This window comes from Mesocricetus auratus, unplaced genomic scaffold (genome assembly GCF_017639785.1).
Source record: "Mesocricetus auratus isolate SY011 unplaced genomic scaffold, BCM_Maur_2.0 Super-Scaffold_100001, whole genome shotgun sequence".
Classification (NCBI taxonomy): Eukaryota; Metazoa; Chordata; class Mammalia; order Rodentia; family Cricetidae; genus Mesocricetus; species Mesocricetus auratus.
The window spans coordinates 13,499,727-13,525,143 of NW_024429187.1; the positions used below are offsets into that span (position 1 = coordinate 13,499,727).

At 38.7% G+C, this 25,417-nt stretch overlaps 1 protein-coding gene across 2 annotated transcripts in view; it reads right to left on the reverse strand.

Annotated features, from left to right (window-relative positions):
* Positions 1–34: 34 nt before the first annotated feature.
* Kras (KRAS proto-oncogene, GTPase) overlaps positions 35–25,417 on the reverse strand; it is a 31,529-nt gene continuing 6,146 nt past the window's right edge. The window contains exons 3-6 of one of the 2 annotated variants that reach the window (XM_040743595.1): positions 18,235–18,413; positions 16,150–16,309; positions 8,030–8,153; positions 35–4,279 (exon numbers count right to left, since the gene is read on the reverse strand). In XM_040743595.1, the coding sequence (XP_040599529.1) occupies positions 8,034–8,153; positions 16,150–16,309; positions 18,235–18,413 (459 nt within the window). In that variant the 3' untranslated portion in view covers positions 35–4,279; positions 8,030–8,033. The remainder of the gene's footprint in view (positions 4,280–8,029; positions 8,154–16,149; positions 16,310–18,234; positions 18,414–25,417) is intronic. The other variant, XM_040743596.1, reaches the window with a different exon arrangement.

Genomic DNA, 25,417 nt, shown 5'->3' on the forward strand with positions numbered 1-25,417 from the left:
GAGCACAATTACAAATGATTAATCACACACTTCATAGTCACCATAACTATTTTTATTACATTACAATGATTAGGAGCAGTACAGTTCATGACAAAAATATTACAAATTTCAGATCACTTCACAGCACATACTCCTATAAACATTTAAAAGTTAATTTTAATTAAAAGAGTGGTCATTTTTAAATTTAATGTTTGACATGACCAACATTCCCTAGGTCAGCACAACCAAAGGATGGAGAACAACTGGATCACACTGCATATGCCCGCACACGAAAAGAAGAAAGAAAAACATGGAGAAGCACAATGTACAAAATGTGCATGTTTCAGTTCACACTATACAAAAGTAGTTCAGATACATTCCAGGTAAACATGGTACATTAAGAAATAGCACTAGTAAGAAATTGGCACTCAAATAAAAATGCAGAAGCAAAGACACAGACAGTGGAGTTGGGGACCTGGACACAAATCAGCACACAGCCCACTTAGCTGGTTGAGGTGGCTGGGTCTAAAACTGACATTTCTGCAGAGCACTTCATTTTTCCCAAATTCATCTAAAATGCCTACCATCCCAAACAGGCACTTCATACTATTAAACTAAACCACAAATCTGAATCTAATTAATAACTATTCTTTGAAAACTAATGTACTTTAGAAATAATTTTCATATTTGACAGAATTTTACAGTTACTGGGTGTATCTGTTCAGTTTTTCAGTGCAGAACTCATGCTACCCAGTATTACACAGAAGTTATTAAGAATAAATTCAACTTTAAAGTAACTTTTGGGTCTTAAGAAAATGACTACACAATCATCAAAAGATCACTACTTTTTAACAAATGAAGTTTAAATTTTTATTGCCTACACAAAAAAAAATCCCTCCTAAATATGTACTTAGTGGAAAATCAGTGGAATACAAAATGAGATGAATTTGTGCAAACTGTAACTTATGACATGCCTCACAGAACTTAAGACAAAATTGTGCAATGGTGGCAAAGGTCTTAATAGCCTATGAAAGTTAGGATCTAAATTCCTATGCAGTGTGACTCAGTCAACAGAGCCTAGAATTCCTGATTGAAATATTAATCAAATGGTATTTGCTGCTACATTCTTCCCACGATCATGGTAATGCCTATCACTGTGATTAAGCACTGGTGTTCAACTTCAGGATTTAAGGCTATAGTAACTACATAACATTTGTTTGTTGCTAGGACTTCTTCCCCTTAAAAAAAAAATCTCTACAAAACCTTTTTGTCAACAAAAGGATAACAATTCAGAACTACATACATAATGGTAATTATCATTCCTTTAACCATGCCCAAAAACATTAAAGACTGAACTGTCTTCAGTACTATCTGATTGTGCAGTGCAGCTCCTAAAGTCCACCTGCCCCTCCGTATAGAAACAAAAGTATCACTAATTGTGTTAAGATTTACTATCTGGGTGGTGGTTGCTTTAGTCCCAGCACTCAGGAGGCAGAGACAGGTGGATCTCTCTGAGCTCGAGGTCTACAGAGTGAGTTCCAGGACAGCCAGGACTACAGAGAAACCCTGTCCTTAGATGACCCCCCCCCGTCCCCCACCCAAAGGACTTAACATCCACGGATAGACTGTCCTAGGAATATGCAGAGTTTAGAACATTTCAGAAATCATTCTGATTTTGTTTCCTTTCTTGCAAATAAACTCAGGTTCCTGTTTATTTGTAGCCAAATAAAACTATATTAGAAGTTGGTATTTAATTTTTACAAGTTTTTAAAAACTATTTACATAAGGAGAAAACTAGATTAGGGAATGTCTATTCCTTTAGAAAAATGAAATAATTATATTAAGTAGCTTGAATAAAGAGTTGCATTGGAATCACACCAAACAATTCTTGCTGAATTGAGGGAAAACTGCAAGAGACCAAACCCCTCTCTGCAAAGCCACGCATTCTATTCTGTCTAAAGTCTTAGCGACCACATTGCACACCACCAGCAAAGACTGCGTCCCTTTTCTCTGGGGATACCACATCACATCTCCAGTGCCTTGTGTGGTGCCTAGCATTAAGACAAGCACTGAATAAATGCTGAGTAAATAAACTCTGACTTTAAGAGTGTTTTTCATTGCTAGACTGTATTTATTAACACAATGGCATCCATCACTAACCAGGATGGTACCTAGATGAAGACTAAGCTGTCCTTCCACAGACACTGCTCTCTCTGTTCACACTAGATTTGAACATCCCTTAGCCAACCGTGGACTGGGCTGCAGGCATGAAGTCCAAAGGATCAAGATTAAATTCTGTAGTGGCTCCTGAACACCAGCTATTAATTCAAATCCTGCTATGCCCACCTGAACACCAGCTATCAGTTCAGCTCCCACTATGGCTCCTGTTGGATTATTTTAAGCCCTGGGGACGAAAGTCATAGGCAGCTTTGCTGTACTTTCCTTAGTGGGCAACTTTCATGTAGTTGTTCATTGCAAAAATGATACTTGAAGTGGGGGTGGGGAGAATTAAAAAAACTACACTAAGACAGGGCACATAACGGAAGGGAGTCCTGCAACTGGAGAATGGGCACTGAAATACAAACTTGACCTCTTGCACAATTTTGCCCAAGACTGGTGTGAAGATGACAGTCCATGTGAAACGTTACAGATTGTGCTGAGAGTGACCACCTGGTGCAGCGGTGTGTAAACAGACTGTAAACTAACTGCACAACTCAGAAGAGTCTCTGAGATGATTTCACATCAAGTAGACAGTGATACGCTAAAGTCAGACTTCCAAAAGACAGACATCCAGTCTTCATAGTCCAGTGGACTTTAATTACTTCAGGTAATTCAAGGAATGCATTAGTGCATTGAAGGGATTGTTTTTGCTGTTAACTTATCTATTCTTAAAGCATTAGATATTTCTAAATACATATCAGGTTTGGGGAATACTTAGAAATGTTTGATCAGAGTTGAGAGACTAGTCAACATGCATTTTCAAACTTTTATACATCATTGTTTTGAAGATTTACTCTCCTTGTAGCCTCCTACCCCAAAATCTCAACCTTGAATCTAGCATTGAGATTTACTTAAATTGTTATTATTACAAACAAAGAAATACTGCTTTGCAGCAGAATTGCTACATGGTGAGAATACACTGTACTGAGCTGTCCAAACTCTCCTGTTCCCCATTTTGACCAGCACTGAATGTGGCAGCACTTAATCCCGGTAACACTCATCGCAGGGTCTTGGAAGGCCCAGCCTTTGATCTTAGCACCTTCTAACCCGTAACTGTCTCAAATCATCTTCAGTTTCTCAACCAGAATTAAAACTACTTTCAAGGACATAAGTTCAAAAGACTCAAGAGTTAAGCTAAGAACACTCTGACACAGGGGGTTATACTAATTCTTATGAGAACTCTTATATATATGTTAAAATTGAATTATTACAAAAATTTAGTAGCATGGAAATATGGCTCAAATGGTTACTATTTCTTAGTGGATCTGCCTTACCAGGAAAAACGATTAGAAATCTTACAGTAATTTACCCAACATGGAATGGACTTTTATTCACTATTTTCCATTAGCTTTCCCCCCCCATTTTTCCCCTTTTCTAGAAAAAATATACTATTCTGGAGAGTGACCATGACTAATAGCAGTGGAAAGCTAGAGAAAGTCTCTGAACAGTCTAACTAACTACACTTATGAAGGATGATAAACTCTAGGACTTGCTAGAGGTGAATCAAAGGGAAGCCCATAAATCTGTGATTCCTCAGTCTTAGTAGAACCAACCATAAGGTCTCAAATGAAGCTGTAATTACTAATTAGTTCACTGGATGACTAGATGAAACAGCAGGGATGGTTCAAAAGCTTCATTACTAGGGTTCACACAATGCTCACAACTGGTAAGAGAATTAGCACGGAATCAACTACATGCACCAAACCCCAAGACAGAGTCTCAGGTCTTTAGTCTCTTCCACAGGCATTGCTAGTTTAAGTCCAAAACCCAGGGAATACTGGCACTTAGAGAAAAGAGGTTTCCACTGTCATTTAAAAATAAGCATTGAAGATAAGAGCTGACAGCTTGCACGAACAGAAAAAAAAATTAGGTAATGCTAAAACAAATGCTAATAATTTAGTGTAATGTACAAAAATTATCACTTTTACTTAAGTATGCCTTAAGAAAAAAGTACAAATTGTATTTACATAATTACACACTTTGTCTTTGACTTCTTTTTCTTCTTTTTACCATCTTTGCTCATCTTTTCTTTATGTTTTCGAATTTCTCGGACTAATGTATAGAAGGCATCATCAACACCCTGAAATATATAAAAAAGAATTAAATGTTAGTGTATATGACGGTCTTAGGTACTGCAGTATAGACTTTCATTGCTAATGGAAAGTTTAATAAGGATAAGGAATAAAAAGTCCAGTATATGTTGATGTTCTGCCAGCTGAATGGGCCATGTTAGGATTAAGTATTTCTACATGGATACTCTGACATTTAAAAAAAATTAAATTAGTATTTTAAATTTTTATGCATTTAAAACAACTTAATGTAGATGAGTGTTTTGTGTGCATGTGCCCGTGCATCATGTGAGCACAGTGCTCAACCGAGGCCAGCAAAGAGCATCAAATCCCCAGGGTCAGGAGTTACTGACAGTTGTTAGCTGCCCTGTGGGTGCTGGGTGGCTGAGTCCTATGGAAGGATAGCCAGTGCTCTTAGCCACTGAGCCATCACTCCAGCCCTGGTATTCACAGCACACAATGATAGTAAGTGACGCGGACTCTTACATAAGCTTAACAAATGACCTTTTCTTCCCCAAAAGGACTTGATTTTCATACTAACTTTTCCCTGCTAACAAACTTAGTCACAGTTCCCAATGCCGGCTGGCCGGCCTCCATGTATGGTCTCCACTGCTGCCTTGACAGCTGTGATGCCACCAACCTCTGCAGGTGGCAGAGACACCCGAGAGATGATGTACTTGGCCATACTGCAGAAGATTCTCTGGCTGTTTTAGTACTGTTTAGCCACTCAAAACTTGTCATATAAATGTTTATCTTCAAAGAACAGTCAACATTAGTCATCAAGACCTATAGCTATTTGTCATTAAAGCAAAACACATAAATCAGTTGTGACTAAAGCTGATTAAGTCAGAGTAATTTCCAACCTCCTAGACCCCGGCAGGAAGAGTGCACTCCCCTCCAAGTAGGAGAACTCACTTGAGACCTTCAATGCCCAAGTTTACACTGGAGTTAGCCCTTGCTTATCTGTGTCAAAAGCAAAAGTGAAGCTGAAGAAAGAAGTGGTCAGGATTTATTCCATCTGCTCACCCTCATAGGAACTACAGAAAGAAATTTTAGCCTAATAATACTTCCAAACCTAGACAATCGAGGGAGTCTAGAAAACAAGTACCCCCAAATTTAAGCCACTTGTATCCTTCCAAGTTACAGGACTCATGCTGACAACCAATCTCTAAAGTTAAAAAGTAGAGTGGCAATGAAGCTTGCTCACACTTAGTAGGATAGCATCGGTATCATCTATTTGAATGCAAGTGAATAAATCTATATTGCCCAAAATCTCCAATCTGTACTCACTGGTGCTTTTCACCTCCTGAAACCATTCCTGATACAACACAAGCAATACAATCAAGATTAATTAGATACCTCCTTCCCTGCTGTCCTTAATTCACAAATCGAAACTCTTAGGATCACAGACCCTGGGAATTGGATGCAATCTTTTTGTCTGCATACATACGATGTGTATGGGAGGGATATGGATGTGTGTGTGTGTGGGGGGGGTACCTGTGCATTCAAGTGGAGGCCAGAAAAGGACACCGTGAGTCTTGTTCTAGCACCCCACTGATTACTTCTGGCTCCTCCCCGACCCTGGAATTGCAGATGTCACCTGACAGCTATGTGTGGTTTGTAGGAACTAGAACTCAGGTGCTCATATTAGTGCAGCAAGCATGCACATTCACTAACCATCTCCCAGCCCAACACAGAATCTTATCTAACTCTCTTTTAACCTCATGATTATGCTATCTACTCTATTTCAACTTTTTTTTAATCACATTCATTTATTTTTGTATTTGTGTGTGTGTCCTGGCACACATATGGAAGTCAGAGGACAACTTCAGGTTTTCTCCGTCCACCAAGTAGATCTGAAGGATCAAACTCAGGTCTTCAGGCTTGACAGCCATCTCATTAACCCTCAAACTATTCTTCTTACAACAAGGATGGCACTAAGACAATGGTGCAATAAAGACCCTGAGAGGGACAGCTGTAAGACACCCTTTAAGGTGGAATAAAATACAAGCACTTAAGAGTCGGGGAAGACAGAATTAAACAGCATTTTCCCTATTCTCAGGCTCTGACAGTCTGTTAGCCTCTAACTGCATTAATTCTAATTAGGTTAGAGAAATGTGCACGGGGCAGTGAACTCCTTGTTCTTGTGAGACCTAATTCTCATAACGTTACATCTCATATTCTAATTATTTTGTTTACTCTTACCCCTTTTCTAGGACTGTGAACAACTAATTTGTACATATGTATCATTATTAAAAATTTTAAATAATTATAATTTTAAATATCATTAATTAAATACCCTTTATATATGAAGTGCTGTGTGCACTAAAATCACAGTGATTCAATTCAGAGAGTCAACTATTAACATTCACACCAGTCATTGCTACAAACTGAATCTTTTAGACATTTAGCGGAGTGTGGTTCTGCCTGTTTTGAATATGATGTTAAGTGTACCACATACTCTAAGTATCGTTCTATTTTAAAATAATCTAAGAGTGAGGCTGTAGAAAGGAGAATAAAGTTAAAATCACCACTTAAATCTGGTCATGACAGTTATTCCAAGGGTTAACTTCTCAAATTCCATTTTTAATGTTGAATTGTACCATAATCTCTAAAAGTGAAGTATGGCTTTACCCAATGATATAAATTCTAGAAAGCCATGCAAGTATTGCTTTGTTTCTGAGTTTACATCTCTCAATCTGAAACACTAATTTTGTTTCATGTCCTCAAGGACACATCCATGACAACATCCCCCACAATCACTCACTGAGTGAAGCATTTTCTGACCTGGGTTAATTTACACAAGAAGGTCAAAGGATCCACTCAGTATTTACTAGTAAGTACGTATGTGTCAAGAATTTCAGTATGCAATGGGCACACAAAGATTAAAATATATGGTCCAGCTCTAGAATTCTATTGTCTAATAAAAGAATAAAACATAAGCTATTTCAATGCAATATAAGCCATATAGTTAAAAAGTGCATACTGGAAATGCAGAAAACAACAATGCCCACTTTGAGGGGCTGAAGAGATTCTCAGAGACTGGGGAATCACATGTTAGCTGGTTGATCAAACTGGGGAGAAGAATACAGATGATCCAAACAAGAGGCAACACTGAAGGGAAGGCAGGGAGGGATAACATGGCGTCTATGGATGGACAAGACTCTGGCAAGATGGTATTTTCTCAGATTTAAAGTTCCAAAAGTCTGGTGAAAAGGGAGAGTGTTAGGGGCCATATAAGGAATGTACAGAGTCCTGTGCTCCCTGTGTGAACATCACAGACTGGCGTTCCTCTGAAGCAGCCTGTAAGTGGATAGCGGCGGCTACAAGCAAGCAGCACAGGGTGCATCAGAGGGTGTGAATCCTGAGACTCTTCCAGTGGGTGCAGGAGCACAGCGGGAAAACCAGGCAACTTGTTAGGCCCTCTCCCACCCCTAGGTCATAGTATTATTACACATTTTTTACTCAAAAGCTGCTGGCTATCTTAAATCTGAATTCCCTTAAAAATGTAATTAGTTCCCAAATGCTTAGCTTACTTGAAACTAATGAAGTTATTAGGGTTTATGACAAATGCAGATTAGTCTACCTTAGCCATCAATTATATTAATCACTTTTAAAATAAATGTACTCATTTAGAAACAAATGACAGGTTTCTTATGTCTTAAAATGTCAAAGCAGAACACCATTTCTAAGTAGTTCTGACGGCTTTGTTACCTTTGAAAGACATCTGCTTTGTACCAAAATGAGTATGCTGAACTTACCAGATTACATTACAATGCATTTTTTAATTTTCACACAGCCAGGAGTCTTTTCTTCTTTGCTGATTTTTTTCAATCTGTACTGTCGGATCTCTCTCACCAATGTATAAAAAGCATCCTCCACTCTCTGCATTGTAAAACACAACTTCTTTAAAGTCCATTTCATTTGGAAGAGTAATTTACTGGGATAGCCATGTGTAAGAAGTTTGAATTGTGAGCTTTACAATTGAAAAAAAATTTTAAAGCAGACATCAGATTGAATAAAATTGAGGATGCAGCTTTAAAACATGAGCTAGAGCCTGGTTTGTTCTCAAAAGTAATTTTTTATTGGAATAAAGATTTAAATTTTTAGTTAGGAATCAGAGGAGACCATGAAAAGCCTAAGTGTAAGTCTTTGTTTCTTGACACAATGATTGAAGCTGGGTTTGCACTTAGGAAGACACGTGATCTCCATGTATCACTCATGTCACCTTCCACCCTGGGAAGCAGGTGAAGAGAGGCAGACTGGGGACATGAAGCCTTGCTAAAACCAAACCCAAACCCCATGTCCCAACCAAAATGAGTCCAGACACTGGACCCTCCAGTTTCATCTTCAATTTGGTCCCAAGGTCCATGTAAGACTAGCACCACAGTGGAAGGATGGATAATTACAGTATTTAAATGGTAAGTTAAATAGGGGCCACTTACCAAACCAAGAAAACTCCACAAAGCATGTGAAATATGTAAGTAGGAGCAACCCATTTGTATCCTTACATAAGTCTCACACAGCCTGCAGAGCACAGGCAGACACACTGCTGAGTACCTTCTATCTTTCATCTGCATGCTCTAAAGAAGGGCTCTCTTTGGTGCTTTAGGACTGAGTGCTTTGACTGTATGCAAGACTGTGTACCTTGTGTGCACCTGGTGCCTTCAGGTCAGAATGAGCAGATGGCCTAGACAGGCCAACAGCGGCTGTGAGCCACCACATGGGTCCTGGGAACGGAACCCAGAGCCTCTGCACCAACAGTTAGTTAGTGCTCTCAACTGCTGAGCCAGAGCTCCAGCCCTTGAATGGGGCTGTTCTGGTTTAAGGCTGTGGTATATATCAAGCTATAACAAGGAGATTCATAAATAGCCTTTATGGAGAAAGAGGTTTTTACTTTCTCAAAACAGAGTAATTAGGCAATAACCTAAAAGGCACAAAGTACTCATAACTGTAATGCTAATTTCTTAAAAAATGCACCACCAAAGTAAAAGCCTAAGAGAAATGTCCAGAAACTTCACATACGTGTAGTACAAACTCAACCTCAGATATAATACTTATGTCCATTCTTCTAAAAGAAAAGTAAATACTTAGGAAAGCTGGCATATTTTATTACATATTTAACTTTAAACTTATTTCCTTTCGATAATGAATTGCTTACATAGGGGAATGATTTTTCTACAACTGGTAAAAAGCAATGTTTCCATTGAACTACATGTGATAAATGTACCTAACACCTAGTATATGAAAAACACTTTACAATTTTAAATACAACCAGGAATGGAGAATCCAGCACTCGGTATTGAGGGAAATAAGCCAACAACTAGGGCTTGATTTTTGCACATGTAAGTCATTTGCTGCCTTCAACAGTTAAGAAAAAGATACTTCAATAATTTAGGGCACATTAAGTTTTACAAATCTCAAGAATGCATTAAGAACTGCTTCAATGACATTCAGTAATTTACCTTTAAAATTCATAACACTGAGTGTCAGTAAAGAGGCAGGCATCTAAGTAATGATTCCATATTAAAATATGTATTTCTGGCTAATACCGTGTGCCATTCAGTGAAAGATACTCACTTCAAATGATGTTAATAGTAAAAATCGTTACAGCTCTATTTGTGTGAATGTGTGTGTGTACAGGTGCCTCTGGAGGCCACACGGAGGCACCAGAGCTGGAGTTACAGAGGGTTTGCTAGCCATCCGAGTGTGAGGCAGGAACCCAAGTCTTTTGTTTGTGTTTTTGTTTCTCAAGACAGGGTTCTTTGTGGAAAGCACTTTGCAGACCAGGCTGGCCTCTACAATCCGCCTGCCTCTGCCTCCTGAGTGCTGGCATCGAAGGCATGCGCCACCACCATGCACTTTATCAGGCACTCTAAAACCCTGAGCTGTCTCTCCAGCGCCCCAACCCAATCTTACTTCAATGGAATCAATTTAATCAACTGACTACTTAAGCTACAGGGGGAGAAACATTTTCAACTTTTAAAAATCACTAAATGTGCCATTTAAAATAAAATCCCTAGTTGTATCTGCATGTACTAGTTTTTAGCATTTTTATCATTCATCCCCAAGGCAAAAGTTTTACTTATTTATTCTTCAAAAATATATCAGAAATGTTCATACTATATAAAATTAGTTATTTAAGATAAATGGCTTGCAAAGCATTTAAAATGTAATTATATATTTTCATAAATATTATTCTTTTTTAACTTGAAAGTCAATGAAGGAAATTCTTCATGTATCTATACATTTTTTATACATACAAAGAGGCAAAACCAGGCAACAGCTCATATTTTCTTAAAATCTTACAGAATATAAATCTTTATTCCTTTCTTAAGAAAAAAAGGTATGTCAATGTGCTATGAAAGGAAGAAAAAGAGGGTATTTGTCCTCTAATTTAACAGAAGCAAAATTTGATAGTAACAGTTTGATGTGTCTGCTTTTGAGTGTGAGCATCCCCATCACCAATATAAGAATCTATGATTTGTTTCCAGCAATGCAGAGAGAGAATTGGAAGCCAATAATTAAAGAGACAACTGCCCATCACCAGGAATTCAGTATTAGGATATCAGTGGCCAAGATAAGTACACCAAGAAACAGTTACTACAGAAGAGCTTTCTGTTTCTTAATTTTACAAATATGGAATGTAAATTCATTTTAAAAAGTTATTTACCACATTTTCCATACTTAGGTACTCTTGAAAATATGCTTCCAAGTTATAATGACATCAACAGAATTTGAGAACATCGTTATTAATCATTGCCCTACCACAGCACCGTCTCTTACTTTTAAATACTACATGCATATAGAATATTGATTTTAATGTTCTGAACTTTGAAGTAATATTTAAAAATAAGGTAGTTACAACTACTTGCTAAGCCTCTACAGTGCACAGTGATTTGTCCTTGAGGGTATAATTTATTGCAGCATTTTCTCACTTTAAAATGTCACTGAGTGAACCCTAAGAGCAAATGAAAATATGTGTAAACAAGAGTATCCAAGTTTAAGTATGTAAGTCCTTTTTTAAACAGAGAGATCTAACAATGTTTCAAGCCTATAGTAGACGAGATTATAGAAACAGAGCAGCCCGCTAGAGACGTGCTAACAAATAAAATTCTTCATTGCTCTCAGGAAGACATTACATTTTTATCAAGTGCATTCTTCCTTGTTGAATCTGCAAAACAACTTGCAGCATTCTGTCAGGGATGACACACATGAAGCAATAACACTGGCTTCTCGGTGAGAGAATGCAGAAACCAGACACATTTCCCAGTACCAACCTCACATCTCTGATTGTCCTTAAGAAACAAATGACAACCCCATCTCAGACCTACTGAAGTGCAACAGAGCAAGTGTCCAGTAACTGTCCATCTCTAACTCAAAGTTCAAGGCACTGTACTCATGAGGAAAGAACAATTATTAGATAAAGCACCTGAGGCTTTAAACTTTGTTTTCCTTCTTAAACAGCTTTATGATAAGTTTTCTTTCAGAGAGACTACCAACTAACTTTACATAATTAACAACAAACCAAGAAATTAATGAGTATTGAACAACTTTTATGTTTGGAAACTAACCTTTACACCATCCAATCAAACCACTAAACGTAAAAAGGCTGGATTGACTAATCTGAGACCCCAGTTTGTCATCTACCTGACACCCACTCACTCTGACTTTTTTGCAGGCTGGCAAGCTCATAGCTAATCCTCAAGGTGTTCAGGGTTTCAGACTTCAACAGCCTTTTCTGATGCGCTGTCCAAAGGAATCAGAAAAATCTATCAACTCCTAAGTGTCTTGATAAATGGGAAGTAACACTCTTTATAGACCAGGAATATTGGGGCCACATATTAGCACACCAGCAAATTTAATTTAGCTCCTCTACCCTTTCAGATAAAGACACAAAAACAGCTAAGCACAATGCCACTCATCTGTAGTCCCAGGGGACAGGGAAACAGGGTCACTTTGAGCCTAGGAGTTCATCTGGGCAACACAACAAGACCATGTTCATTCTACCTATCTATCTATCTATCTATCTTGATGGGGGACGTCCTTCTATATTTGTTTCTCTTATTGGTTGATGAATAAAACACTGTTAGCCAATAAGGCAGGAAGATAGGTAGGACTAGGAGATGAGGAGAATTCTGGGAAAGCTAGGCAAAGAAAGCCCACCAGAAACAGTTGCCATGTAGGCTGCCCAGACCCTTCTCCAGTAAGATAAGACCAAGTGGAATTACTTAGATTAATAGAAATGGGTTAGTAATTAAGACAGAGCTAGGCAATAAGAAGCCCTAGTCATCAGCATCCATGTGTTTATTTTGGGGCTCAAGGGCAGTGGGACCAGCTGGGACAGAAAGTTTCAGCAATACTATCTGTCTGTCTGCCTGCCTGCCTACCTATGTATCATCTATCTATCTATCTTCTATCATTATATACTGGTAAGGTAATGTGTATTATAACATTAGCGAATAATGTATTGGTAAAAATATGTATTCTGTAACCCATATTTGGAAAAGTAATAAAATACAATGTTTTTCACTAAATACACAATTTTTGGTTTAAAATGGTAAAATCAGCCTGTGAGTTTTGGTTGAAGGTCTTGTGTGACTACAAGAGTCTCATCAACTGACATCTAGGGAGGTTGAGATTAGCATGTTACAACCTACAGGCCAAGTACAAGTAGGGTCTCAATTGTTCTGATACAAGTCAACAAGGAGTTTTATATTTTCAAGGCTTCTTAGGGAAAATAATGTGTAAGATACAACATTGCTATCTGGGCCTCTGTAAAAAATGCTTGCTGCCCCTTGACTTATACCTTTGAGAACTTCCATGAATGTTCAGTTCCTATTGCCATAAATAGATTTTTTTCTGATGCTTAAGAAACACAATACTTAATTAAAATAACAAATAAGCAAAATGCTTCCCAAAAAGGAGTTTCAAATTTTTATAAAAACTGGAGATGTAAAATTTACTAAAATGTACATTATATGTTATAGATTACTAAAATTATTTGGAGTAGCTCTTTAGAATCTTCCAAAACTTTATAAATAGCAAATTGATTTCAAGAATTATTGATTCTTCAAAGCAAATTTCTAAATAAATCAGTTCTAAATTTACTTCTAAATAAGCCATCAAATCCACTGAAAAGTGAATATCTAAGTTATAGTCTAGCAACATACTGTTACTTAAAAGAGATCAATAGACTACGCTTAAGAAGTTCTTGTATAAGTTACCTCTATATATGTTAGATGACTCACACTATCAAAAAAGCAAGTTAAGTTCATCTATTTCTATACCATATGCCTTTAAACTGACAAAGTAAGCTGGGCATGCTGGCACGTGCCTGTAATCCCAGCACATGGAAGGTAGAGGTAAGAGTTCAAGGCCTGCAGCTGCTACATAATGAGCTTGGACTTGCCTGGACTGTACAACTGCCAAAACACTAAAAACAAAACAAAAATGAACAAAACAAAATAATTTTGAAAGGTGTAAGTGTGTGAAAGGTGTAAGTGTGCGTGTGTGTGTGTGCGCGCGTGTGCACGCACGCGAGAAAGAGAGAAGGGGGAGAAGAGTCAGAGACAGAGGAAGACAGAGGCAGAGGGAGTGAGCACGAGAGGGCATTGTATACTAAAGCATTTCTGTCAAACAGGAATGATGAATTAAAAGCAGTTTTTCGGCTCTTTCCAAGTGAGAAGTGGACAGCAACACTGAGATGGTAACCAAGTCCCTTTGGCTGTGCTCGGTGACCTTTCTACTGTGGCCCACCTCCCAAACCAGCACTGCCTCAAAGTGCAGAGGAATGCAGTCACCGGCTTCAGCACAGACACACTGGATTAAAGTCTGCAATCTGACTTTAATAAGGTCTGCTGACTTGTGTGCATGTTCATGTATGAGAGGCTCTTCTGTGTTGCAACCCAAATGGGCTTTTCGTTTTTTTGTGAAATGTCAGCTACAGTGGTCACCAGGATGACAGGTATCTTTCTTCCTATATTGAAACAATGCAAGTAGTAAAATGTAAATGGTAAAGTCTATGTAGTAAGTTCTCAATAAAATTCTTACATTTCATATTTGAATTCTTTCAAAAGAAATGTTTCTAACATAGAAGAAACTTACAGCTATTAATTATATTTTCTGAGCTGCTTCTGAGGCTGGTCATAGACCAGGAAATAGAACATAGAATCAAACCTCTTCCTGTCTTTAGAATGTACGGGGTGGTTGTGAAAGAAATAGCTCCTATATCGTGAAGCCAAATGATGCACATCAGACCTCTGTAAACTCTAAGTCAACTATGAACAAACTGGTACCCAGGAGGGAGACACCCATGTTGACAGAAACCCACTTTTTTTTTTTTTTTTTTTTGCTTTTTCGAGACAGGGTTTCTCTGTGGCTTTGGAGGCTGTCCTGGAACTCACTTGGTAGTCCAGGCTGGTCTTGAACTCACAGAGAGAAACCCACTTTTTAATCCAAACGAAGACATCAAACAGAATTCACTGTTTTCTTTCAACAGGCACCCTACTTGTACAAACAAGAGGCACATATGTCCTCCTACGGAAATTTCCTTCTATTTATCCATCTATCTACACATTTGAAATTTGTTTAAATTTTTACATCCCCCACAAAATTCAGTAAACATTTCTACAATGACTCTTACCACTTACAGTCACGAGAAGTTAAACTTTACAAAATCATTTTATGGGGGTTCCCATAAAAGCTCCAAACAAATTTATGAGCTATAAATAAACTAATTATTCAGTACATGAAACTGTTTTCCAGTCAGCCTTTATGAAATCATTTCTAGGACTCTTTTTCCTATTTGCTAAATTTTGTGCAAACAAACAAATGATGTAATTATCAACTGAAGTTTAATGTTACTTTTAAAAGGAAAATGATTTTGAAACACAATTCAGACTCTATCTGACATATACATTTGTCAGAACAATATAGTAAATAGTTTAAGAATGTCTATTCATTTTCTAAATATTCTCTTATTTTAATCACAACTTTCTCCCTAAAGTAATAGATCCTCAAAAATAGCACAAAAACTTAATCTAGAAACATAAATTGACAGGATTTCTCTGTGTAGCCCTAGCTGTCCTGGAACTCACTCTGTAGACCAGGCTGGCCTCAAACTCAGAGATCCACCTGCTTCTGCCTCCTGAATGCTAGGACTGGAGGTGTGCACCACCAAGCCCAGCTGAAAAATGAATTTTTAAAACTGCTTCTAAAATAATAAACTCAAAGTTTATTCCACCATTCTTTGCCTTTATCATTTAAGTGGGAAAAATTTTCCAAGACTCTTGAATCCTAATATAAAATGTACTCTTAAGTGGAAGAAAAATGATCAAAATGAAAAGAAAAAATACCAGGCATAGTGGAGCACACCTGTAATTCCAGTACCTGGAAGACAAGAGTTGGGAGATTGAGAGTTCAAGCCCCGGCTGGGGGACAGAGAGAAACCTTCTTTCAATTACCACCATCACAAACACAAACACAAATACACACACACATGCACGCACACACGCACGCATGCATGCACGAAAGACAGAGAGAGAGAGAGAGAGAGAGAGAGAGAGAGAGAGAGAGAGAGAGAGAGAGAGAGAGAGACAGAGACAGAGACAGAGACAGAGACAGAGAGAGAGACAGAGGGAGACAGAGGGAGACAGAGAGAGACAGAGGCAGAGAGAGAGAACCCAAAGTAATATCATGGTCCCTGATTAGAAAGTACTGTCCACTCAAGAGAAGACATTTGCCAAATAAACATGATTTATACTCTATGTCAGGATAATAGAGAGAAAGACCGATGAATCACACTAAATGATTAACATACAACAACAGTTATACTAGCATTCATACTCTCAAGTACTTACATTTATTTTGGTTTACTTACCTGTCTTGTCTTTGCTGAGGTTTCAATAAATGGAATCCCGTAACTTCTTGCTAAGTCCTGAGCCTGTTTTGTGTCTACTGTTCTAGAAGGCAAATCACATTTATTCCCTACTAGGACCATAGGCACATCTTCAGAGTCTTTTACTCTTTTAATTTGTTCTCTGGGGGGAAAAAAACAAACAGAAGCATCAGCAACACAACAATATTTCAAACTCTGACCTCAACTTCCATCCTATAGATTTATTTCTTCATGTAAATCCTAGTTTCCACCATACCAAATTTCCCTTGCTTCTCTTATTTTTCCATATACTGATACAATCCAAACTCAACAAAAAGGATTCATTTGAATGAGTGTATACAACAATAAGAAACATACTGGAAAGTTACAAACCAAAAGTGCTATGTATAAAATTGTCTTAGAAACACGATATACAAATATGTATTACATCACTGAAAATGGTTTCATCTACCAGGTATGGTGGTGCACACCTTTATTCAGGAGACAGAGGCAGGAGGAGTTCTGTGAATTCCAGGCCAGTCTGGTCTGTAAAATGAATTTCCGGCCAGCCAAAGCTGTGCAGTGAAACCCTGTCTCAAGAATAAGTCTGTACTTGTTTTTACCCAAACATGAATTATCAGCATCAGCATAACTTTGACATTTCAGAGGCCTTTCCCTGCCATTTGTGGGCAAATATTCTGAGAATCCCAAACAAATGCTTGAAACTGGGGATAGTACCAAACCCTTCATATACTATTTCCCCCAAGTGTACATACAAATATAGTCTGACAATGTAGGTATAGTAAGAGATTAATAAACAAAAATTGTAACAATATGTAATAGAAGCTATTCAAGTCTTAGGAATCCTTTATTTCTAGAAATTTCTATTTTAGTATTGTCAGACTTAAGTGAGCATGAGTAAAATGTCAAAGAATTAACTGTGAGTAAGGGGGGCTACTGTACTATTCAAGAGAGAGATAATAAGTGGAGAGACAGGTTTTGACTTTAGGGTTTGGTCATGCATGAGTCTCTGTGCATAGGTAGGTCTGTGATGTAAGTTCAGGTGTCAGTGGAGGGCAGAAGTATTGGGTTCCCTGGAGCTGTAGTGGCCATGAGATGACTGACATGATACTGGGAATTAATTTGGGTCCTCTAGAAAAGCAACCACGTCAGTAACTCCTGAGCCATCTCATCTCTTCAGCCCTGAAGATGGATTTTTTTTTAATTTAAAAAAGCAACACTAAAGAAACTACAATGTGCATTCTGCTAAAGTCCTTTTCTTGTGTGGCTGTCGATGTAACCTACAAATAATTTCTACATTTGGAATAGAACTATTCCTCCACAATTTTCTGTGATTGTCTAAAACGCTGCTTGGAAGCTCAGTAGAGTGGTTCATACCCCCAGGGGCTCTCTGTCAGCAAAGCTCACCTGCCCCACTACAGAAATGCACTCCAGTCATTCCACCCCTACTCACCAGCAACTACTCTTCACTCAGCTGGCACACGGCTATGTGGCACAGCCAGGAAGGGGATATTGCTTAATGAGCAGTGTAAGGAACACTGTAAACTTTCAGGGAAAGAATGTAAAGTACATTTCATGGGATGATTATGTAATCTTAGGTACATTTGTCAGACTCTAATTCTTCAACTTCTTATACCCCCTACATGTATTTTTTTAAAAAACTGCATAAGGCCACTGCTTATCCAGCCCATGAAATTCTGTAATAATATGATCATTTTTAAGATCATTTGAGTGGCACCATCTCAAACCATCTTTCCATGTTTCTGCTTCTGGCTGCTATTTTTGTGTTTCTAAAATATCAAAAGCTTTACTTCTCCCATGTAACATAAAAAGAATATAAAAGGCCCTGTTGTCAGCCAACACCACTGCTACCTGCACAAACTGGAACAAGTTATGCAGCTGCTGCAACCCCTAAGAGATGCATTTGTGAAACTAGAATTCTGCATACTTGACACAGATGTTTTCCAATTTAAATAGATAATACAGGCAAAACAATTAGCAAACAATCAATAAATGAAAGCTATCATTACTTCTCAAAGCCAACTTTCATATTCAGCTTACACCCACCTATAATGGTGAATATCTTCAAATGATTTAGTATTATTTATGGCAAATACACAAAGAAAGCCCTCCCCAGTCCTCATGTACTGGTCCCTCATTGCACTGTACTCCTCTTGACCTGCTGTGTCGAGAATGTCCAAGAGACAGGTTTCTCCATCAATTACTACTTGTTTCCTGTAGGAGTCCTGAGGAGGTAGAAACACAGTCTGGGTTATTACAGTGCATCTTTTAAAAGGTGGACATACCCAACTCCCCATTCAAAAGGGGCACTTTAGATAATCTCCAAAGCAGACAAGTGCCCAATAAGCACTTGAAGACACCATCAAGAGAAATGAAAATCAAAACCATGAGACCAATTTAGCATCCATTATGATGGCTACAGGCAAGCACCTGGGGGGGGCAGAGGCAAGCAGATCTCTGTGAGCTCAAGGCCAGCATGGTCTACACAAGTTCCAGGACAGCCTAGTCTACATAGTGAGACCTGTCTCAATGCCCCCACCACCCAAAGAAACAAAACCTAACAACTAAGAGTTCCTAAAGATGATGTGACAAAGACCCATATAGCTGCCCTGTAAGAAAAATCTGCCAATCCCTGTGGGTAAGCCACTAAAATAACATCACAAATTTGAACTATTCTGAAAACAAAGTGTTTATTTCCTTACTTAAAAATAAAGTACACAATACCAAAGTTCAGCCAATTTTAAAATAGATCCTACAAGGAAATTAGTTAATGAGACAAAGCAAAGCACCGACATTTCACATTTTAAATGAGTGTCACTCAATTATAAAGATCACATGTTCTGCCCCACATTACAGCTCCTTAATCTAAACCCAGAAATGTCCTAAAGTCCAAAATATTGGATGTTCAACCTGTAAAATATGCACAAACATTCCAAAAATCCTAGAAACTAAAATCTGAAAGTGTTGTAGAATAATCTTTTTGTACACTGTAAAGATGTGTCTTTGCCAAGACACCTGACTGGTTTAATAAAGAACCAAATGGCCAATACCTAGCCAGGAAGGGGCTAGGCAGGACATCTGGACAGAGAGAGAAGAGATCAACCTAGGCATGGGAGAGACTCCAAGGGATACAGAGTGGAAACAGGAGGTGCGAGATGGAAGAGATGTAAGAAGTCACGAGGCAAAACATAGATTAATAGAAATGGGTTAAGTTGTAAGAGCTAATGGGACACGCCTAAACTATAGGCTGAGCTTTCATAATCAATAAGCAATGTAATTTTTTGAGAGTTGGTGACCCAAAGATAAATCCATTGGCACAAAACATTTTTGGTTCCAAGAATTTCATATAAGATATTCAATTTGTATGTAGTTTCAAAAAGGGGGATCTGTTTATCTTTCTTTTCCTTTTTTTTTTTTTTTTTGGCTTTCCCGGCCCCCCCCCCAAACAGGTAGTCCTGGAAGTTGCTATGTAGAACAGACTGTCCTAGAACTCAGAGAGATGGCCTACTGCTGCCTTAAGTGTGGGAATTAAAGGCATGAACTACTATGCCTGCCTGGTGGGTTTTTTTTGAGCAGTATCACTATGTAGTCCAGACTAACCTCAAATTAAAAATCCTCCTGCCTCAGTCCCCAAGTGGCAGAACTACAGATGTGTACCAGCTCAACCAGCTCAGCCTATAAATAGAGGAAGTCAAGCCAAGGAAAAGAAATTAGTGTAAGCAATTAAGGAAATGGAGATGTTACCCCTGAGCAGGACTAAGTGCAACGATACCATAGGAGAGATGAGTTTCCCTAGATGACTCAAGAAAGACGGGGAGGAGGTGTCTGGAGACAGGAGCAGAGCACCACGCATTCAAAGAGTTCAACACGTCTTACCGTAGTGGGGATAAGATTAAGTAGCAGGGAGTGAAACAGGGTAACCAAGCAAAAGCCAGTGTGCAGAGTCCTGCACGCACCTCTCAGGAAACCCTGTACTTTATTTATCCTGTCCAATCATCACTGAAATGCCTTTAGGTAGGCAGGGACCTAAGAGGCTCCATCCTAACTCCGGGCATTGTAACGAACTGTAGAAAGAGAGTTTGCTTGTTCTCCTTCCAGATGCTGCTTCAGCGCAGCACACACACTCAAAAGGCACCAGCATGGCAGGCGGAGCCTCTGCACCATTGGGCACACTGTGAGTTTTTAATTCCAATGTCCCCCAAATCTTCACAGCAATTCTGATTATCAGGGATGGCAGCCACTTCTCAATTAGCATACTACTTCAGTATTGCTTTTTAGGCTTCCAATGCCTAATTAACTAACTCTCCATATGACGTTCTCAATATGGAAATATCTAGTGCACTTCTGACTTCAATAATTGTAAAAACAAAAGGGAGAGAGGAGGAACTGGGGGATAAGGAAATGATTACAAGAGACAAAAGTACGTTCCTGAGGTGGCCACGATGGCAGGGATGAGAAAGCTGCCTAGCTGTGAGAACAGGGAGCTGTGTCACTGGCACAGCTGTCCTCACAGGTAGCTGGTAGGAACATAGAAGTGGCACAGCAGCTGTGGGCAGTAACTTGACAGACCCTCAAAAAGTCAACTAAGGAAGACAGTGACACAGAAACCTGTACATAAATGTGCAACAGGACTAATACTCAACACAGCCCTAAAGGAGAGCCCAAATGTCCATTAATTAGTGAACGGATAAACAAAATATGGTATGTCCACAATACGAGGAACGAAGTGGTAATAGTTTAACAAGGCTAGCCACCGAAGACATGTAAAAATCAGACACAGAGAGCTACACTGTAAGAGTCCACGTACATGACATGTCAAGAACATGCATATGCAGACAGAAAGCAGTTAGTGGTTGCCAGGCAGGTCTCAGTGATCAGAACAGAAATCTAAGCTAGAGACAGGCCTGGAGTCTTCAGCTACAGGCAGCTATAGACCTTTCCTTCCTTGTGGTATGGAAACTACTTGTAGTATTAGCAAACTACTTCATCTCCCATCTACTCTGAGCCACTGTTCTTTCAGTAATTAAAAAAAAGTGGATATAATCATACACAGGACAAATATTAAAAACAACAAAAATCCCTTCATAAACTGAAAAATGCTATAAAAAGTTAATTATAATTTATCAAGCGTGCCACTACTGACCAAAAAGGTATGACACAGGTCACAGGCGTCAGCAACTGTCCAGAAGCACATCTTGACCTTATAAAATCACAAGACATCTGTACTGAGAGTGATCTTCTCAATTCTAGTTAAACCGTATCAAAACACAATGTCTGAACAAGTCCAACGAAGGAGACCTAAACTAACAGTTCAGGATTTCTATTTTGATTGGTGAACAAGGATATTAAACATCTTGTGTTCATGACAACGTGAGATTACAAAATTCTTTAAAAGTCTAGATAGAAAAACAAAAACGTATTTTCCAAATTCCTAGAATTAAGATAACACTTTACATTAGAGAAAATAAAATGTGTATTGCTCCTAAGAGATAAAACTATCATTAGTTCAAAAATCTGAATGAAGCCACGGAAACAGGGTTTTGAACAAGAGTATTACACAGTGCGTATCTATCACCTTCTGAAGTCACAGGGCATTCTCCCAGTTACTATTTGTGACAGGCAAGACTACGGGGCTAAAATGGCCATGCAGTCAGTCTTAGCGATTACAGACGCCAATGTAATTCTCGTGCCTCACAGAACTCTCTTTACCTGGCCTTGATGTCAAGTTCCTTAAACCAAGAATACACCCATATTGTTAAACGCACTGTAACTTTAAAAAGAGGGCACTCTAGTTTTAACAGTCTCATCATCCAAAACGCCATTGCTCTACTTCAAATCAGTATTTAAGTCTCCTCAGCTCCAATAGAATCTACTTACTTTTGAGGTATATGTATGTGTATCTGCTTATAAAAACTGAATGATCACAGAGGATGAAGGAGGAGCTAAATTGGGTCTCAACACAATGTGGTGTGGCCCAGCCTACATAATGAACATTTTTCAATGTTAGTGCACATAAACCTACTTAATCTTTTCCAACAATTTGTAAATATAACCTGTATGAATAGACCATAATATTATGCACTAAGTTTCCATTGGCAGACATGTAGTTATTTTCATGTTTTATTTGATGTGTGTGTGTGTGTGTGTGTGTGTGTGTGTGTGTGTGTGTGTGTGTGTGTGTGTGTGAGGAGGGAGGGAGGGAGGGAGGGAGGAGGGAGGGAGGGAGGGAGGGAGGGAGGGAGGGAGGGAGGGAGGGAGAGAGAGAGAGAGAGAGAGAGAGAGAGAGAGAGAGAGAGAGAGAGAGAGAGAGAGAGAAGAGAGAAGCATGTGCAGGCATGCACGCACCTGCCTGAGTGTATGTAAGTAAATCATGTATGTATAGGTACCAGAAGAGGCCAAAAGGAGGCATCAGATGCTGGAGAGCTGGAATTACAAGCAATTGCAAGCTGTCCAATATAGGTGCTGGGAACCAAACATGGGTTTGATGAAAAATCTTTACTGGCACAATAAAATTCTTGCTTAAAACATATATTTTAAGCATTTAGCAATTAATTATCTGGTCAAAGGACATGCAGTTTGTATTCGTGGCCAAACTGATCACCAAAGAGATAAATGAAGTTGTGCACACCAGAGCAGATTCCCATATTCTTCCTAGGAATGATGCTAACACTATCTAATATTAAAGTATGTTATATTTTTTTAAAAATATTTTTATTTTATGTGCCTTAGTACTGTACTGCTTAGTGGTTTTCCTGTTTTTGTATTGTTTTTAATCAACTTGACACAGAAGGGGCATCTGGGAAAAGAAACCTCAACTGAGAAAATGCCTCCATCAGATTGGCCTGTAGGCAACCCTGTGAAGCATTTTCTTGTTTAATGATTGATATGGGAGGGTCCAGCATGAGCAAGTAGTCCCGAACTGAATAAGTGGGGAGACTTAGCCAGCCATGGAGAACAAGCTGCTAAGCAGCACTCCTTTATGACCTAGACTCCAGTCCCCGCCTTGAGTTCCTGCCCTGACTTCCCTTCAGGATGGACTTTACTGAAAACATTATCTAAGGCATTGCTATACCCATCCCTAATTCTCTCAATATTTATCACTACCCACTCCTATTAACTCTATTAACTTAAGATCACAATGATAGGGTCTGGGTTGCTCAGCAGTTAATAGCACATACTACCTATGCAGAAGATCGGAGTTCAGTACCCCATACCAGGTAAGGACTCTGCCAAGGAGTCCCAGCACAGAGGTAAGAAATTAATGTTCTCAAAGTATAAAGTCTTGGATCACTAACTTAAATTCTGCTCCCAAACATACATCTGAGGTGAGCAGGCATCATGAAAGATCTAGCCTTGTGGCTCCTCAATGCTTCTCTAATCCTCAGAAAAACATCATGGGACAAAGTGATCTTTAAATAACATTTTATGAATTAAGAAACTCCAGGTTTTGTTAAAATCTAGTCATAAAAATCTCATACTCACCCAGGAAGTTTTTAAAATTCAGGTCTAAATAAATACTAGGTAAAAACTCAACACTGATGTAAATACACTGCCTGAATTTGGGGTTTTTTCTAATAGACAACTGGTCTACACGACGGGAACCTTTAGTGTGTCACTCTGAACAAGCCCTCCCTAGAACCTTTGTTGACACACATGCTTCAAAGTCCATCGGTGGCCCCACAGCACAAGCAAGCAAATCAGAGCACACTGCAGCGTCTGTCCTCTCACTCGGCAGGCTGAGCCCGTGTTCACTGGAAACGCAGGCTCTTCTCTCTGCCTCCTCTCCTTCCAGACATATGTCACCTACCTAGCCAGGCCTAAGTCATATACATGGTGATCTTTGTATAAACTCATCTAAAAATGTAGAGCTACTAGTTACAAGTAAGATACCCAAGTTGACAGACTTATAAACTGATATAATCACAGGTGTATCTATACCTTAAAATACAAAAAACTACAAGCTTGAGGTTTCATTGTTAGCTTTTATAAAAGCAAGTAAATTACCAGTAGAGGGCACTCACAAAAGGGAGAAGAGCTGGTCACAGCTTTAAGGAAAACTGCCTAAGTTTCCTTCAAACAAGGCTGCTTTTAAAATAAGATGATTTTCAGGTGAAAATGTTTTAATACAACATTAGAGTAAGATGACACAATGTAGAGCAACCTAACTTTACAAAAGGTGAACTTAAATCTATGTCACACTTGAAAGCCAAAATAAACGTTACTACTGGAGCAGCAATTTGATAATCTGAGCAATGTTTAAAGCTATATGCAGCATGTAATCTCAGAACTACTGATATTCTGACTAGGTCACTCTTTGCTATTTCTAGTTGAGTACTATTGAGGACTTCCCATGAGATTGTAATAACCGTGTCCCACAAGCAAGTTAGTTATTTCTTTGAAAAACTGTATGGACTTCATAAAAGATTAAAAAAATTTCAGAACCGAAGTCAAGATGATTCTCATGTATATCATCTCTAATGTTAGCACACTCTAGGGTCACACCTGTGTAGTCCTCTATTATGTATCTGCCATAAAGCTGTCATTATTGCCGGACGGTGGTGGCGCACGCCTTTAATCCCAGCACTCGGGAGGCAGAGGCAGGTGGATCTCTGTGAGTTCGAGACCAAGCCTGGTCTACCAAGAGAGTTCCAGGACAGGCTCCAAAACAATACAGAGAAACCCTGTCTCAAAAAAACAAACCAAAAAGAAAATAAAAAAAAACCTGTCATTATTAAAGTAGATTCAAGTCACAGAATACTGATAAATAATCTAGAAGATTATTAAATATTTTCTTAGTTTGAAAGACAGCTGGTTTCTCACTTTAAAAAAATACCACAGTGGCCAGGTGACAGTGGCACATAACCTTGACCCCAGCACTCCAGAGGCAGAGACAGGGGGATCTCTGAGATTAAGGCCAGCCTGCTCTACAGAGTGAATTTCAGGACAGCCAGGCCTAGCTACACAGAGAGCTCTGCATATAGAGATTTATAAACTGATATAATCACAAGTTTTATCTGTAGCTTAAAATACAAAAAACAACAAACGAGTTTTTTGAAACTGTTTGGGGGGTGGACAAAAGCAAACAGTAACAACAACAACAACAACACAATAGTGGAAATATCACTTGTTTCCAGAGAGTTTAAATTCAGTCTTACCACTAATTAGATAAATATCCTTAGGCCAGTCAGAGTACCTCACACTTTATAGCTAAAAAACAAATTTTTCACAA